The sequence below is a fragment of the Centruroides sculpturatus genome, unplaced genomic scaffold (assembly GCF_000671375.1).
Source record: "Centruroides sculpturatus isolate CEXI.00-Female unplaced genomic scaffold, Cexi_2.0 scaffold344, whole genome shotgun sequence".
NCBI classification, from domain to species: Eukaryota; Metazoa; Arthropoda; class Arachnida; order Scorpiones; family Buthidae; genus Centruroides; species Centruroides sculpturatus.
The window spans coordinates 20,998-39,218 of record NW_019384558.1 but is presented as its reverse complement, the minus strand read 5'-3'; the positions used below and the strand labels follow the sequence as shown (position 1 = coordinate 39,218).

At 25.3% G+C, this 18,221-nt stretch overlaps 1 protein-coding gene across 1 annotated transcript in view; it reads right to left on the bottom strand.

Annotated features, from left to right (window-relative positions):
* The window catches only part of LOC111623931 (TATA element modulatory factor-like), a gene marked incomplete at its 5' end in the record, with an annotated part of 77,542 nt that overhangs the window by 48,554 nt on the left and 10,767 nt on the right, over positions 1 to 18,221 (bottom strand). The window contains 4 exons of the mRNA XM_023366669.1: positions 617 to 729; positions 3,643 to 3,760; positions 6,688 to 6,791; positions 13,117 to 13,190. Of these exons, the coding sequence (XP_023222437.1) occupies positions 617 to 729; positions 3,643 to 3,760; positions 6,688 to 6,791; positions 13,117 to 13,190 (409 nt within the window). The remainder of the gene's footprint in view (positions 1 to 616; positions 730 to 3,642; positions 3,761 to 6,687; positions 6,792 to 13,116; positions 13,191 to 18,221) is intronic.

The following is an 18,221-nucleotide window of genomic DNA, read 5'->3' as shown; positions in this document are numbered from 1 at the left end:
AACTTTAAAATTGAATTTATGAATAAAATTTATTCAGTTATTGACCAACTGAATAAATAGTCAATAAGTTGCCAAGTGTTGATATATGTCACCTTAGTGTGTCTGCAAAGAAAGAAATAAAAGTGTTAAATAATAAGGATAAAATGAAAAAAAAACTGTTATTTTAATTCAGTCTAATTTTTTGTTTTCCTACTTCTGAATAGTTTAAATAGTAAACTACTTTTATGAAATTAGTGCCCATCATTAAGTAACAACTTGTTTGAAACAGACTGTAATTCTGCCTCCATCATGTATTTGTTTTGTGATTACAATATGATTAAGAATTAAAATAAATATTAATATATAAAAACCTCTTAAAATAAATTATTACATTTACTGAAATACTATATCAATGGTTTTATTTGTAAAAAAATTGTATAATGCCATAACTTTAAAATTGAATTTATGAATAAAATTTTTCTTCAGATTGTAAAAATCTAAACAATTACTTTTAGATGATTTATGTAATTTTTTATATTTTTATATAATTTTTATATGTAATAATGTTTATATTAATGATATTCATATTAAATTTTTATTAATACTAATAAAAGTTATTTATTTATTTTTAATTTACTTTTGAGTTTTCAACAGATTTTCTCTTTCCTTGTCCTTAGTTCTAAGCTTCTTAATTAATGATGTATGCTGAAGCTGTTGTTTAGACAGTTTTTCTCCTAAAGATAAAACAAATAATAAATTTTAAATCATCATATATATTCTCATTTTTAATAAAAAAACTAATAAAATCTCAAAACTGTTTTATTTATATATTTTTACAGTAGTAGTGACTTAAGGAAAGATAAGATAAGGGAAGTAATTGTACAAGATCCAAATGAGAAAAGTAAGCTTTTTTTTATTTAAAAAGTTAATGTTTTCCTTTTTTGAAAAGTACATTAAAAAAACATTTTAAAAACTAGACTAATACAAAGATCAAAAACGAAGATTTTAGAAAGTGTTGAGAAGAGAGAGACAAGTTCCAAAATCCAAAATCATTAAAATGTTAACTATTGTAAATACAGTGCTTTTTGAAATATTAAAGAATAAAGATGTCTTAGTGAAAGTAAACATATCAGGTGTGCAGCCCAACAATATGAAACAGAGAAGATGGAATACATGCTGTTAGAAAAGTGTCATCTAAAGAAATGGTTAATGAATATGAACTCTAAGAGCATTTCAAATGACAGGAATGTGTCAAAAACAAAAGCACAGACATTTGCAGAAGAATTCAGTATCTACAACATATTCAAAGCTTCTAATGGTTGGCTACAGAATTCTGAAAACTGTTCAAAAAATGCTATGGAAATCTGTAAATCCTGCAATAGTTTGCTAATGGAAAGATAAAATGTTGAAGAAACTTGTACAGAAGCATAATCAAGATGACATATACAATGTAGATAAAACAAGTTTTTTTTTTTACAAATTGCTACTTGATCTTTGACTTTTAAAGCTTACTCTTGTAGTAACAAAATGCATGCTTACATATGCTCCTGACTAAAAACAAATTTATATAATAAATAGCTTGTTTAATTTCAATTAATTGTTAAAAATTATTTTAAATAATATAAATTTTAAAAAACAGTTTTTAAGTTACAGAATTAAGTTACAGAGTATTTTTCTTATGTAGACACAAAATGGTATGATTTAACTAGCACACCCTGCCACAAATGGAAAATATTAAGGAAATTCAATATAGGGACACATAATGTGATATAATGTCCATTTTTAACAGGTTTCATAAAGATTGTTTTTGAATAAATTTATGATAAAATAATTATAATATATATTTTATAAGTATAGTACAATTCCAATTATTGAGCTCCAATTCACTGGAAATTCTGTATTAAATGAGATAAACCTATAAGTCAACGATTCCCAACCTTTTTCGGGTGGCGACCCCTTTTTATAAAGCCAAGTGACCCGCGACCCCGATACAATTGAAAAAAGCATTTTTAATAAGGTAATTAAAAAAACAACAAAATTAGTTTTTTCAGTATAATTTTATTTTAAATTATGTTTAATAATTAATTTAATGCGATGGTNGTTAAATTATAACTTAGTCAAGTAAAATTTGAAATTATAACTTAGCAGTGCCACATTTCTACAGATGAAAAAAAATCAAATCTATTCTTTACAATAAACCTTTAAATTTCCCTACATAAAGTTTAGCAAAAAATTATTAAACACTCTTAGTTACAAATATATTAAAAATAATCATATTTTTCATTTAAATTATAAGATTCTAAAAATAATCTTTTTGCTACTTCATATTATTATTTTATATCAAATGATAAGCTTCACGTTGTGTACTTAATTTATTCAGTTCCTTTGACAAAATATATTTATGTGCATTATTCAAAAGATATGACTAAAAACAAATTTAAAAATATTTTATATCTATCATGGATAAAGTTTATCTTTATTTATTTAGCATGGTATCATTAAAAGGAATTTATACTAAATGAATATTACTTATTATGATAGTGCAATGCCAGTTTGCAATCTTTAATCCTATTTTAAAACAAAAAAAAAATCACATGACTTCTGGTCCAGAAAATTTGGTATATAGGTAATCAGAACCTCTGGCCTGTAAGCTTTCCATATCTAGTCTCTATTTTCATGTAACTCTGTTCTCAAGATTACAGAAGGACAGATAGACAACAGTGAGAATCTACAGGTTTACAATTTGAAAGTTGCAGCCCAATAAGAATAAATATCCACAATAAAAGCAGAGAGAAAGTTCAATACCCTACAGTAATCAATTATACTATCATAAAAAAAATTAATTTTCATATTCTCATTTTTGAATTTGAAATTGGAGCTGGAGCCAATAACACATGATAGTTTTGATTTGATTACTTTTGCAAAAATAACTGTTTCACATAAATCATCAATTAATTGTTTGTGTTAATTATATATACTCTGTTTTTGACTAATAATTTTTATTTTTAACCAGCAGATGAGCCCGGTGTTGCCCAGGCAAAAAATAACAACAAAGATTAAGATTATTAGATTATTTTGTACTTCCAATCCTTCTATTCTAGTAGCCCAGGACACCCCATAGTGGGCGTTCTAGCAGCAGCAGTGTCATTCCTTGGTATAAATAATAAATTCCTATTACAAATAAAAATAATAATAATCTGAATTTCTCATGGCATATCCTACTAAAATGCAGCCAAAAATGCAAAAAAACTGCATGAAATAATAATATACTGAATTTATTGTTAAATTAAATAATAGCTGAGGTGCCCCTAGTGGCCATTTTTGGCATACAGTGACAGAAAAAAAGAAAGAATCCAGTTTTTCAGCTTTATATAGTAGATATTTAGAGAATTTTTAATATTTAAAGACAATTAATACAATTTTATTTATTAACATACATCTTCATTATCAAATTATATTTTGAATAATTTTATTTATTTAAGAATGTATGTAGTTAAGAGTTATTACAATGTTCAAGTCAATAAAATTTAATAATCTTAATTTTTATATTTTATTGATAAAAGTATTAATTGTGTTTCCATTGAAGTAATTCAAATAAATTAATATTAATATAAATGCAAAAAATTAAAAAGTAATTTTTTGTGTGTAAAATAATGAAAATACCTTGCTTGCTTCTGACAATTTGTTTTCCAACTGAGCAAGTCTGTGTGTAAATTCTTGAGTTAATTCTGAAGTATGACGACTATCTTTATTTCTTAGTTCTTCTAAACGTTTAACTTCTCTATTTAAAATAAAACTCCATTAATAACTAACTAAATTTTAAAATTCAATATTAACAGAATCAATCTGGATAAATTGCCATTTAATACTTAAATCACAGAAAGTATTTAATAATGACTATGAATTAATAATTACAAATGCAGAATCATTGCTTTTTACCCATTTAATTTGAAATATAATTTAATTAAGGTAAACATAAAATTATTTAATACAGGTGTCACATTAATAAATATTTTAAAAATATTTATTAATCTATATTTTAAAAATAAATATGTAATAAATATAAAAAATGTATAATGAAAAATAATTCATAAATTTATTCTTATAAAATATCATAATAGTTGTTTTGTAGCTTGGATTTAAATAATTCCTTAAGAATTTAGTTTAAATTAATTACTTTATTTTGATATTCATTTTACTTCATGTTCAGTCAATATAAGTTTTGACTAATTATCTTAAACTTTATTTATTGATAAAAAATTCTATCCTAAATAATATTTCCTTGAGATAATGAATTTTGCATAGTGAATGAAAGCTAAAAATAGTTTATTCTAAAAAATTAATCAACTAAAATTAAATTCTTTATAGTTGTTTTTTACATAAAAAGTATTAATTACTATTCATACTTCTTTAACTAAAAACAGCTTATTCTTCATTTTCTCAAATTTGATTTTAAATATATTTCAAATTTCTACACTATTTATCAGACCATAAATTTTCATTTAATTATATTAAAATCTTTTCTTATAAGTCATCTCTTGTTTTATAAACATGAATTTTCAATTTTACAAGTCATAAAAATACAGTAGACCCCCTGTAACACAAATTTGTATAAAACAGCAAAAGAATTGCGATCGTATTCATATAAACATACTAAAAAGACTCGTATAATATGGTAAAATGTCATCGCCGACTCATGTCATGACAGGATTGGTCGAATCTAGACCAATAGCAAATATTGCACAAACCAGTAGACCTACTAAACCAAGCAGTAGACCTACTAAAAACCATTTATTATTTAACGTCCATAAAAATTAAATTTATATTAATGATGTCTTCAAAGTTCAGCGAATTTTTTGCAGAAAAATAACTTATCAGGAAACAAGTGCACAATGTTTGATGCGCTGCTCCACGATGAAAACAAGCTTAAGCAATGGCATCGTCGAACGGTGCACACTCAGTAAGTAATCCTATAATTTTTCGTTTATAACATAGTTTATACGGATTATTCCCAAAAAATTATACGTAATTTGGAAATGTTGAGTCAAATTAGTCTAGAATCAATTAATTTTATAGAAGAAAACCTTTCAAACAGTCATAGTCTGTAAACTGCACACGTCACTGGCTGTGATTGGCTCACGTATTTGAGGATTCCTACAATGCAAAATTCTTATAAAGCGGAACGTATCTACCGTGTTATGAGGTCGACTGTATACAATAAAATTTGACTTTATTTAAAGTGTACTTTTTGGACCATACAATACATATTCAAGTAAACACCTCACCAATTTGGGTTTTTCCCAATTAATCTAAATTAGTGAGGTTCTAATGTATATGATAAATAATGATTACATAAGCAAAATTTAGTATGAAGTTCACAGATATGTATAATATCCATACATATAGTACATATGAAGATTAAACATATATAATAATACTTCACTCAAAAGCCTTAAATTATTTTCCAGTAACAGTTAATTTGAAACAATTTTTTCTGCTTAAATCAAACAATCTATTCGATTTAAGCATTTCGTCAATGAATACAGAATCAAGACCCGAAGATTATCTCTAATTGAAGATCAAAAATATAATTTGAAACAGTTTTTTTGACTAATGTTTTTGATCTTCAATTGGAGATAATCTTCAGGTCTTGATTCTGTATTCACTGACAAAATGCTTAAATCGAACAGACTGTTTGATTTAAGCAGAAAAAATTGTTTCAAATTAACTGTTACTGGAAAATAATTTAAGGCTTTTGAGCAAAATATTACTATATCATTCCAGTCCAATAAGGGGTGTTTTATAAACATAAATTATTGAATACTAAATTTATATATGTTTACAATTTTTACACACTAAACTCCCAAAATAACTACAGTAGATCCCCCTATAAGACGATAGATACGTTCCGTTCTTTATGAATCAATTTTGTAGGAATCATAGTTTACGGACTACGGCTGTTTGAAAGGTTTTCTTTCATAAAATTAATCGATTCTAGACTAATTCGACTCAACATTTCCAAAATACGTATATTTTTTTGAAAATAATCCGTATAAACTACGTTATAAACAAAAAATTGTAGGATTGCTTACCGAGTGTGTACCGTTCGACTACGCCCGTTGCTAAAGCTTGGTTTCGTCGCGGAACAGCGCATCAAACCGCGGCCGCGATTTCTGATATTATTTTTCTGCGAAAACTTCGTTGACCTTTGGAGACATCCTTAATATAAATAATTTTTATGGCCGTTAAATAAGAAATGTTTCTTTCACAAGAAATGTATAAAATTACAGTACTGGACAGACGATAGGTCGCCTAACTCGCCGTAGCGTGACGCTAGACGGCGAAAAATATATATTTAATTATAATAAAGTTACAATAAATTAAGTTAATATATAATTATATATACAGTACCTAATTTATATATAATTAATATATAATTATATGTACAGTACCTAATTTATATATAATTATATGAACAGACGATACTAAACTCAATTTATCCGCCTAAACATCCGTAGCGTGGCGCTACGGACGGCGGGAAAGTAGTTCGGCTGCCTGATAACGTTTTACGTATTATAGGAGTTATTTTTACCGTTGTTTACGGATACTGCCACAATTTTTATAGGAATCATAACTATAGGAAACGGTTTTATAGGGGGATCTACTGTAATTAACTAAATTTGTTTTTAAAAGAATCAATTATAGTACCTTTCAAGAAAACTATTGGAATCATGCAGTTCAGCAGCTTCTTTACTCAAGTCTAGAACTCTTTTCTCTCGATTTTCTAATATTTCTTCTAATTCTGTTTGTCTCTGTAATAAATCATCATGAAATAATAAATTTATTTTTTAAATGTTAATAATTTTTACTATTTATTTTAAATAATTTTATTTAACTTAAAGTAATAAACCATTTGTGAAGATACTACAAATAATTTAGCTGGATAGCCATTTATATAACTTGCAAAATATACCAACTAATTTAAGTATTAAAGTGATTGAATTTTTAACATTTTATGTATTCAGAAGATTCATTTATAATACTGTTAATATGATAATATATAATATAAAAACATTTATATAAAATAACATTTTAACATTTTTATTTTCAATGTTTTTAGTTCATTGACTTAACAGAAATAAAAACAGAACAAATTTGTGAGTTCTGAGCATTTTTAACAAAGAACAAACTATGTTATATTTTGCTTTTTAATTTGCTGTTTGTATTTTTAAAAATTTAAATAATTTTAACAGGGATTTATACTTCATGTATACTACCAAAATGAATAATAAAATTTGTATAATTTGTCAAATATGCAAGGATAAAACAAAAACTCCAAATAATTGTACATTTATTCATAACAAATGTCATTAAACTAAATAAAAAGATTTGAAATTTAATTATAATTTCATATTTACATTTTAGTTTTTCAGTATTTTATGTTTCAATTATTTTAAGTGATTAATATTATGCTTTATAATAATTTATAAATAGTCAATTTTATTATCTTATCTTGCACATCATCATCCTTATGTTTTTTTTTTTTCCATTTTTTTAAAAAGTAAAATTAGCAAAGTATTCTTATGTCTATTGAAATCAGAATAAAAGCAATTAAATTTATACTAAATAAAAACTATAATGTGGAACATTCTGAATAACCTGTATCATATCTATTTAGTATTCTAAGGAAAATATAAATATAACAAAATATTCAATCTTAAACCAAAAAATTCTTAAATTTTATTTTGTTTACATGACAAAAATATGCAAACAATAAATTCTAATAAATTAATTCCATATTTTATCAGACTTTTTGAGCCAATGATATGTTGATACAGTAGAGACCCGAACACTCGGCACTCGATAACCTGGCAGTCCGGATAACTCGGCCACACACTGGCAGGACGAAAAAACCCCTGGTTCATTTTCATTATAGACAGATTTATGTTTCATAAAGTATTTTTCTAAGGTCTGTCTTATCTGGTAAATTACTGTACACTGTGTATTCATTAATTTTCATTTTCATGTAGTAATAGTTCTATGCCTTCATAAAGTATGTACTTTTCCTTTGTTTAAGGGTATTTGGGCAGTTTATTCTTTGTTGTATTCTCAAGTAAACAATACATACAAGTACAGTACAGTATTTTCTGAGGACTCCATACTCTTACTTATTTTTTTAACCCCATTCCCGATAACTCAACATTTTCATAAACTTGGCCACCCTTCAGTCCACATTAGGCCAAGTTTTTGGGACTGTACTGTACTAAAAATCTGATAGATCTGATGAACAAATGAAGCCAAGAAAATGGCATTAAATTAACCAGTAAAACAAGTAAATACTTTATATTTTAAATATTTCAGTAATTCAAGATTCAATCATTAGTTTTTTCAATACTTTTACTTAAAATGACAATTTTTAACATTTTATTATTGACATTCTAAAAGTATTAATCTAATAAATAAAACACAAAATTTTGTTTATTTATAAGTTTGATTTTGACATTATAAAGGCTTTGCTCAGATTGAACAGAGATGTTTGTGTTTCAATTGGTAGTACAGGTAATCCTCATATAACACAGTAGATATGTTCTGAAAAAGTGCCATGCCATACGAATCCTTGCTATACGAGACAAAGGATAAATACAAAACATAAGGTTGCATTCCTGAAGTTAACAAAAGTATATTATTCTTTTTCATTACTAAGAGAAATATGTTTATAAAAGCAATCAATAATTTATTTCCAATCAATTGCACAATTAAAATAACAAGCACAATTAAAAGTACTATTAATATTAATTTTAGTTAAATGAAGGTGTTTTCTTTTTTCAAAGTATTGTCGTCATCTGAGCTATTTTGTTGAACTTGATCAGAAATATCAGCAATGTCTTCATTTGTTTTATTTTTATCATAATTTTCTATCTCTTCGTAGACTGCATATCATAACAAGGATATACTACTCAAATACCTTATAAACTGCAGCCAAATTTATTAACAATTTCAAACGTTTTCAGTCATCTTTAATGACTTTTATCAAGAACAAATGCAAATCAAATGCTGACTGATTTGTATTATAATTTTCTATGGATGCCATAATAAAACATGTTATTAATCAAAAATTCTTTTTAGTAAGTCGCGTTTGTTCAGTCGAGTATTGAGTGATTTTTTTCTGCAATTTGTGCTCAAATACTGAATTTTTCAAGTTGGAAGCAGTTCTAGTACTGAGATACTGCTGTATTTCATTAGTCATTTTTACGAATAATTACTTACTTATGGTTAAAAAAAGTTAATAACACTTACCTAAAAATGTTTAAATAAACTTTACTAAATACAAAGATTAATCTATAAAAAGAAAACCTAGTGACAATCTTACAGGCTAAAGTCTGAAAGCAACAATGACAACACCTGATTGATAGAACATTTTTTCCTTCCTTATCCTAGTTTTCCTATCAGTTTTCATTAAATTAAACCTGACAAAAGGCACAAAACAAATTGAAAATTTCAATATTCTAAAATCCATGGGCAAATTTGAGACAACACACATGCTTACTTGAATAAAAAAATACTGAATACCAAAGTTTACACTTAAAACTTGTGAAATTTTGTATAGATTTCCAAAACCGTGTTAGAGCAAAACCATGTTGTACGAGGGATACCTGTACTGTAAAATTTCATCTTTTCTCTCAACATTTTCTGGAAAACTTATTTTTTTTTTTACTATATGTACTTTCTTATGAACCCGTATTATCATATTTGTAGACAAATTCACAAAAGCCTACAAATTTCTTTCAAATAACTGTAAGAGTTCATTTTATCAAACAAATCATTTTAGTTTATTGCTTCCAACATAAAACCTAAAGTATTGTGAAAGTATTTGTGAAAGTAAATACTGTACTTTCACAAATATTGTGAAAGTACAGTATTTACTTAAACAATCTTATTATCATTATTTCCCTATTTACTTTTGCATTTAATGTTTCTTTAAAATATAATTAATAACTCTTGAAATATATCATTTTAAACTGTTTTATTCCTGATTGCTATACTAAAATTACTATCATCATCATTTGACATGATAGAGATATTTTAACTTTGGAAAATATTTCTGTAAAATACAATGAGACAAGTATATACAAAGACACAAATTAAACAAAATTTATTTTATTAAGAGAAGATTGAAAGAAAAACAATGAAATCTATGACACTAAAGGAAGCAATTATTCAATGTTTTATAGTCTCCAACTACCACATATATCAATGTTTAAAAAATCATGCAAAGTTTTCAAACTAATTCAATTGTTTAAGATAACAACATTGCCAACTACAGTAACTAGTACATTATAAATATAGTTGACTCTGAATTCAAACTTGATTATTTTGAATTATTGAATAAATTGAACCTACTATTGTTTCCTTTGATATTTGTATTTAAATTAGTGTTACAAAAATATAATTAATACAAAAATTGGTTCTTTTTAGTTAACATGACACCATAAGATTATTGTGAAAAACTATTACATTTAACAATTTAGCCCACACAACTGTCGCAGCTTCAAGTAGACCACTTGACTGTTCATGAAGTACTTAATGTTATATAGGTTTAGGGGGTAAGGGCTTACCCCATCCGGTCTCTGAAGTGCGAGCAATAGTGAGCACTGAGGTGTATGTTTACATACAAAGCATGTAGAAAAGGCGGTAGACTGATATGGGTTAATAACTGATCTTTGGAGAGGAATATCTCACAGAGAGTCAACAATTCTGGGGTGGTGTGAAACCCTCATTCAGAGCTTGAATCTTACCCATTGCTATACCTATCAGCTGGCATCCACTAACCAAAAAGTACCCAAAAATTTTTTTAGTATAAAATTGGATAATTCAAATCTAGGCTATCTCATATTTTAAAAATGAAATCTGAAAAGATAAAGTAACATACGGCCAACTGATTTATAGATAGCACGAGCTTTGAAGATTCCCGGAAATGCACATTTTGTATACTCCTAAGGCAGTGGTTCTCAAAGCGGGTGCCGCAAGAACGCCACAAGGGTGCCGCGAAATTTTTAAATAATTAAATTAAAATTACTTAAAATAATTGAATTAAAGTATTAAATTAAATAAATAATTAAAAGATACCTTTATAATAATAACTTTTGTTTTGAATGCTTTTGTGTTGTTTGGAAATAAACTTACTTTAATAAAAAACTTTTATTTTTTTCAAAGTCTTCTCATCCTTCATATCTTTACTAACCGTAAAAAGCAAAATAATAAATAATAATAATAGGGGTGCCGTGAATTTTGTTTAATAATTTCAAGTGTGCCACCTGACAAAAAAGTTTGAGAAACACTGTCCTAAGGCATGGGCAAAACTGTCATGTATTTCAGTTTTAGTGATGTAAGTGTAAATAAAAATTTTATTCAGTTGTATTTTTATGGTGTTTAAGAATGAAACATACCAAAGTTTATATTAACTAAAAATATTTAAACAATTAAAAAAAAAACGGAAAAGAAAATGTGATATCAAAAAACATGAAATGCTTTTTGATACTAGTTTACCAAAAACCTTAGAAAACTAGTTTATCTTTCAAAATAGATAAAGTTTCTTGGATTTCTTCTTATGTCCAAATTTAAAAGATTTGACTATATTTTCAGAATATAAATAACATTTCCAAATTTTAAATTTAAAATAAAATCAAAACAAAGTAATTGTGCAAATATAAAACATTTGTTTTTTTTATTAAATATGAAAAATTATTTGTATTGCAGATTTTTTTGCATGTAAATATAAAACAAAAGAATAAAAACTACACACAACTTAAATAAAACTGAAAATAAAATATAAATGAAAACAATTACAGTATTAACAAATAAATAAAAATTATTCAACTTGCAAAATGTATAATAATAAATTTTCACAACTGATATATAAGACTTAAAAACCAAACGAAAAAACATATTAAGGTTTTTTAATTAATTAATTTGTTAATTAATTAATTACTCATTTATATGTTTCCATGGTTATTTTTTTATAATTAGTTTGAATTGAAAATTTAATAATGTACACTATAATGTTCTAAGAACATAAAAAATTTTATTGATTTCCATTAAAAGCTACATCAATATGAATAAAACACTAATAATACTATATTTTTTTTAATTATATTGAAATAAAAAATAACAGCACTAGTAGTTATTCTTCTAAAAACAATTTCATTATTTAATAATATTTTTAATTTAAAAGAATTAAAAATTATTACAATATATATTATTTAAAATTATATCATTTTAAATTTTACTTTGACAGTTTTTAAAAACATCTTTTTATAGAAATATTTTAATTTATTTTCTTAAATATTTTTGAATTTAAATTGTGCTTCAAGTTCCAACTTTAAAAATCATAAATGTAACTACTATTTTATATATATAAAAACATTTGTTTAAACATCTGTTTTACCATTTTAATGTGACAGATAATATGAGAAAGTGTTATTGTACATATATACACTATATATATATATATATATGGTATACTTTCATTAGATGAAATGTGAAACATTCCCAAACAACAAAAAATAAATAAATTGATTTCTATAAAAGGAAGAACTTTCTAATAAATTTTTTATATCAAATAACACACCTGTTTATATATTTTTCAAGAGTTGACATAATATTTAAAAATAGATTTAAAATGAGTAATCAAAAACTGTAAATGTATTTAAGCATTTTTCAAGCAATATATTACACCACTTTTTTTATTGAATTTACCAGTTTTATTTGTACAAAATCTTAAAATATTTTGTCTGTATGAATTGTTTGTGCAACTAAATTAATCACTACACCATTAACAGCTAATTGCATCTTTCAAGTATGGGCAGTTGAAAATGGAATCTTGATTTCAGTTTCTATGTCCATGCCTAAAGATGGTACATTAACCAGGTTGGAAACATTAGCATTATTAAAACTTCATCCACTGTTAAAAGGTGCATTGATTAATTCAGCTGAGTAACCACAGTGGTTAGTTTATCCTTTTTGTAGCATTTAAAAAGTCAAAGTTTAATATAGAAGAATAAAAATTTGAAAATGTCATTTAATTTTAACATTCATAAATTCTAAAATCTAAATTCACATTCTAACAATAAATATTACCTTTATTAATTCTGCAATATTAGTAGTTTGCCCAATAATAGTTTTCCTTGATGCCTCCATATCATCTTCACAATCTAAACAGTCAATAATTATTTTATTAATATTAAATATTTCATTTAAAAAAAATAGTTTTATATATTTTAATTTCAAATATAGTTTAGTATCCATATAATAGTTACAAATAATATAGTTTATCTAAATAAGTTAAATACTTTGATCATATTTTCTTATTAACCTTTAACTACATGATATTCTATTTGACAATTTTAACAAATAAATTTAAATAATTCTATAAGAAGAAAATATTAAAATAAACACATCTGAAATATATAATTTATTATTTTAAAACTGTATTCAGTAAAAGCCACTCAGTGTAAATCATGTGTATTATTACCAGTCCCTTAGCATTATCAGAGTTAGCCTGTCCTAAAACATATAAGTTAAAATACACTTATGAAAGTTTGCTTATTTTAATCAGAATTCAGCTAAATTAGCTTCAGGTAATTACATTTTTCATACTACAGACCTCAATATGTAATTGATAACATACAATCATTATCAGTCTTATTTAATGATATAAATGTTAAACATTAATAGTTAATTGCTAACAGTACATCAGTTTAAATTATTAGAATCACTTCAATTATATACTAGCTTCACAAAATATGATACTGCAAAAAACATAGGCAGACAACACTGGATGAGTTACTATTAATCAATAATTATAATTAATAAATCTGCAAGTTATACATTTTGTTATTGTTTTAATATGTCGTTTTAATATCAGAGTCAATAAAACCAGAATTTCCACTAATTTTAGTCTTATTTACTTATTTCACTTATTGATCAGTTACCATCAGTATAGACAAGCCCCAAAGTGATTACAATAAACAGATTTTACTGTTTAAGAAAACAAACATATTTCAATTATCTAAAATATAAAATTAAAAGAGAATGCAATATCAGCTCAAAAAAGCAAGATTATTAAGCAACTGCAGTTTAAAATTTAAATTATAAATAAATATATAATCAAATTATCGATATAATCAATTTTAACAAATACAGTTAAAATTCTACTTTATGTATAATATGCATTTCATAAATTAATATTTTCACAAGAACTTTATATTTTATTAAAATTTATATCTGATGTTTTAAACATATTTATGATTGGATATATTTTTTTCTGCATTTTCCAAAACAATATAATTCTGAAACCTGCAATAAGTTTATTCAGTATAATAATAATAATAATCTAAGAATACCTTTTTTTCTATACTTTATAGCTTAGTCTAGGAATTAAATTCTCTAAGTAATTGAGTAATGTTAATAAATTATTAACATTAATTTATACTCTGAATTAATTAGTTTATTTATATTATTTAATTCAGATATAGAACTATAATCATATGTATATTGTAAATGTACTATTCTAATGTACTATGTAAATGTAAATATTCTAAAATCATCAGCACTAATAATTTTTTCATTACCAAGAAAATTATAAAACAATTTTAAAAAATTTTATTTTATCATAACAGGAATAATCTATTATAAAAAAAAGAAAAACTAAGATAAAAGCAAATATTCACTTCTAAAACCAAATATATGATTCATATGAAGCAAGAAAAATAAATTGCAAAAAGCTGTATAAATAAAGACAACTATAGATAAAAACCTTTTTCAAATTTATAATTCACAACTATAAAACTGCAAGATGTTTAAAAGTATCAATGTAAGAAAATCTATTTTTAAATTATTTTTTTAATAAATACAAAAAAGAAATATTCTTCAAATAGTTAAAAACAAATACAAAAATCTAAGATCTATACTTTGTTACTTTGAGTGCACTAATATTAATTGAAAATATAAACAAGCTGATAAACCTGACCAAATCTATTTCAGAAACAACAGATAAATTCTGAAATCTCTGTTTATATCATAACCTAAATTTTGCACTTAAAAATTTCAAGTACAGTAGAACCTTGATTATCCGGACCTCTATTATCTGTATTTTTGATTATCTGGATTGTTCAAAATAAAAATTTTATGAATTTGCTGATTTGCACTTGGCGAATTATGACACTGTTTATGTATGTGATGGAATGCATAACTTTTTTTGTTTCAACAACGTCTCACCCAGCACAGTGGTCGTAAACTCTTAAATATATTTTATGTCGTAATAAAAATATAACTTGACATACGTATTTATAAATAATTTATATTCAAATTACGTCATTTCTATGACCAAGGGTGGCGTAAGGCATGGACGATGTGGGCCACCGCCTATGCCTCGCGGTCCAAAGGGCCTCACACCTTGAAGGTTTATGGATTACTTAAAAGCCGCAAACGCAACGAAAAAGTTTACTCGTCATAAAATGATAGTTTGTCAAATTTTTATTCATAAAAATGCAGTTTCAACTGCTTTTTATTTTATAAAATCCATCTTCTTGTGCCACTAGAGGGCCTTTTAAACAATAGGTAGTCTGTTAGTGCTGGTCATTAGTAGTGTAAATTCAATACAAACATTTGTTTCTTGAAAATTTGATCACAATTTAAATACAGTATTTATTTTTAATATTACCGATATGTCATTGAAAAGAAAACGTGTTGTATTATCATTAAAAGACAAATTAAAGTATTTGTTTCGATTATCCGAATTTTTCCTTATCAGGACTACCTTCATCCTCAATTAGTCCAGATAATCGAGGTTCTACTGTACAATGTATTTTTAAATTCATGAAGATCAGAAAAATATGCTCTAANTGCAAAAGTCTTCAATCTAAAAATATTTTTTAAAAACAAGAATGTACACAATATAATAATCTAAATTAATTCTCAAGAATATAATTTATTATTTTAAATTTTACAATCTAAAAATATTTTTTAAAAACAAGAATGTACACAATATAATAATCTAAATTAAATCTGAAATATATAATTTATTATTTTAAAACTGTATTCAGTAAAAGCCACTCAGTGTAAATCATGTGTATTATTACCAGTCCCTTAGCATTATCAGAGTTAGCCTGTCCTAAAACATATAAGTTAAAATACACTTATGAAAGTTTGCTTATTTTAATCAGAATTCAGCTAAATTAGCTTCAGGTAATTACATTTTTCATACTACAGACCTCAATATGTAATTGATAACATACAATCATTATCAGTCTTATTTAATGATATAAATGTTAAACATTAATAGTTAATTGCTAACAGTACATCAGTTTAAATTATTAGAATCACTTCAATTATATACTAGCTTCACAAAATATGATACTGCAAAAAACATAGGCAGACAACACTGGATGAGTTACTATTAATCAATAATTATAATTAATAAATCTGCAAGTTATACATTTTGTTATTGTTTTAATATGTCGTTTTAATATCAGAGTCAATAAAACCAGAATTTCCACTAATTTTAGTCTTATTTACTTATTTCACTTATTGATCAGTTACCATCAGTATAGACAAGCCCCAAAGTGATTACAATAAACAGATTTTACTGTTTAAGAAAACAAACATATTTCAATTATCTAAAATATAAAATTAAAAGACTTGCTCTCTAAAGGCAAATTTTGCTTGGGGGCTGCGCAGCCCCCATGATACCAGTTATGATTGTAAAATTTACGAAACCAGTTAAGGGTTAATAATTTCAAGTGTGCCACCTGACAAAAAAGTTTGAGAAACACTGTCCTAAGGCATGGGCAAAACTGTCACGTATTTCAGTTTTAGTGATGTAAGTGTAAATAAAAATTTTATTCAGTTGTATTTTTATGGTGTTTAAGAATGAAACATACCAAAGTTTATATTAACTAAAAATATTTAAACAATTAAAAAAAAAACGGAAAAGAAAATGTGATATCAAAAAACATGAAATGCTTTTTGATACTAGTTTACCAAAAACCTTAGAAAACTAGTTTATCTTTCAAAATAGATAAAGTTTCTTGGATTTCTTCTTATGTCCAAATTTAAAAGATTTGACTATATTTTCAGAATATAAATAACATTTCCAAATTTTAAATTTAAAATAAAATCAAAACAAAGTAATTGTGCAAATATAAAACATTTGTTTTTTTTATTAAATATGAAAAATTATTTGTATTGCAGATTTTTTTGCATGTAAATATTATTTTGAATTATTGAATAAATTGAACCTACTATTGTTTCCTTTGATATTTGTATTTAAATTAGTGTTACAAAAATATAATTAATACAAAAATTGGTTCTTTTTAGTTAACATGACACCAGAAGATTATTGTGAAAAACTATTACATTTAACAATTTAGCCCACACGACTGTCGCAGCTTCAAGTAGACCACTTGACTGTTCATGAAGTACTTAATGTTATATAGGTTTAGGGGGTAAGGGCTTACCCCATCCGGTCTCTGAAGTGCGAGCAATAGTGAGCACTGAGGTGTATGTTTACATACAAAGCATGTAGAAAAGGCGGTAGACTGATATGGGTTAATAACTGATCTTTGGAGAGGAATATCTCACAGAGAGTCAACAATTCTGGGGTGGTGTGAAACCCTCATTCAGAGCTTGAATCTTACCCATTGCTATACCTATCAGCTGGCATCCACTAACCAAAAAGTACCCAAAAATTTTTTTAGTATAAAATTGGATAATTCAAATCTAGGCTATCTCATATTTTAAAAATGAAATCTGAAAAGATAAAGTAACATACGGCCAACTGATTTATAGATAGCACGAGCTTTGAAGATTCCCGGAAATGCACATTTTGTATACTCCTAAGGCAGTGGTTCTCAAAGCGGGTGCCGCAAGAACGCCACAAGGGTGCCGCGAAATTTTTAAATAATTAAATTAAAATTACTTAAAATAATTGAATTAAAGTATTAAATTAAATAAATAATTAAAAGATACCTTTATAATAATAACTTTTGTTTTGAATGCTTTTGTGTTGTTTGGAAATAAACTTACTTTAATAAAAAACTTTTATTTTTTTCAAAGTCTTCTCATCCTTCATATCTTTACTAACCGTAAAAAGCAAAATAATAAATAATAATAATAGGGGTGCCGTGAATTTTGTTTAATAATTTCAAGTGTGCCACCTGACAAAAAAGTTTGAGAAACACTGC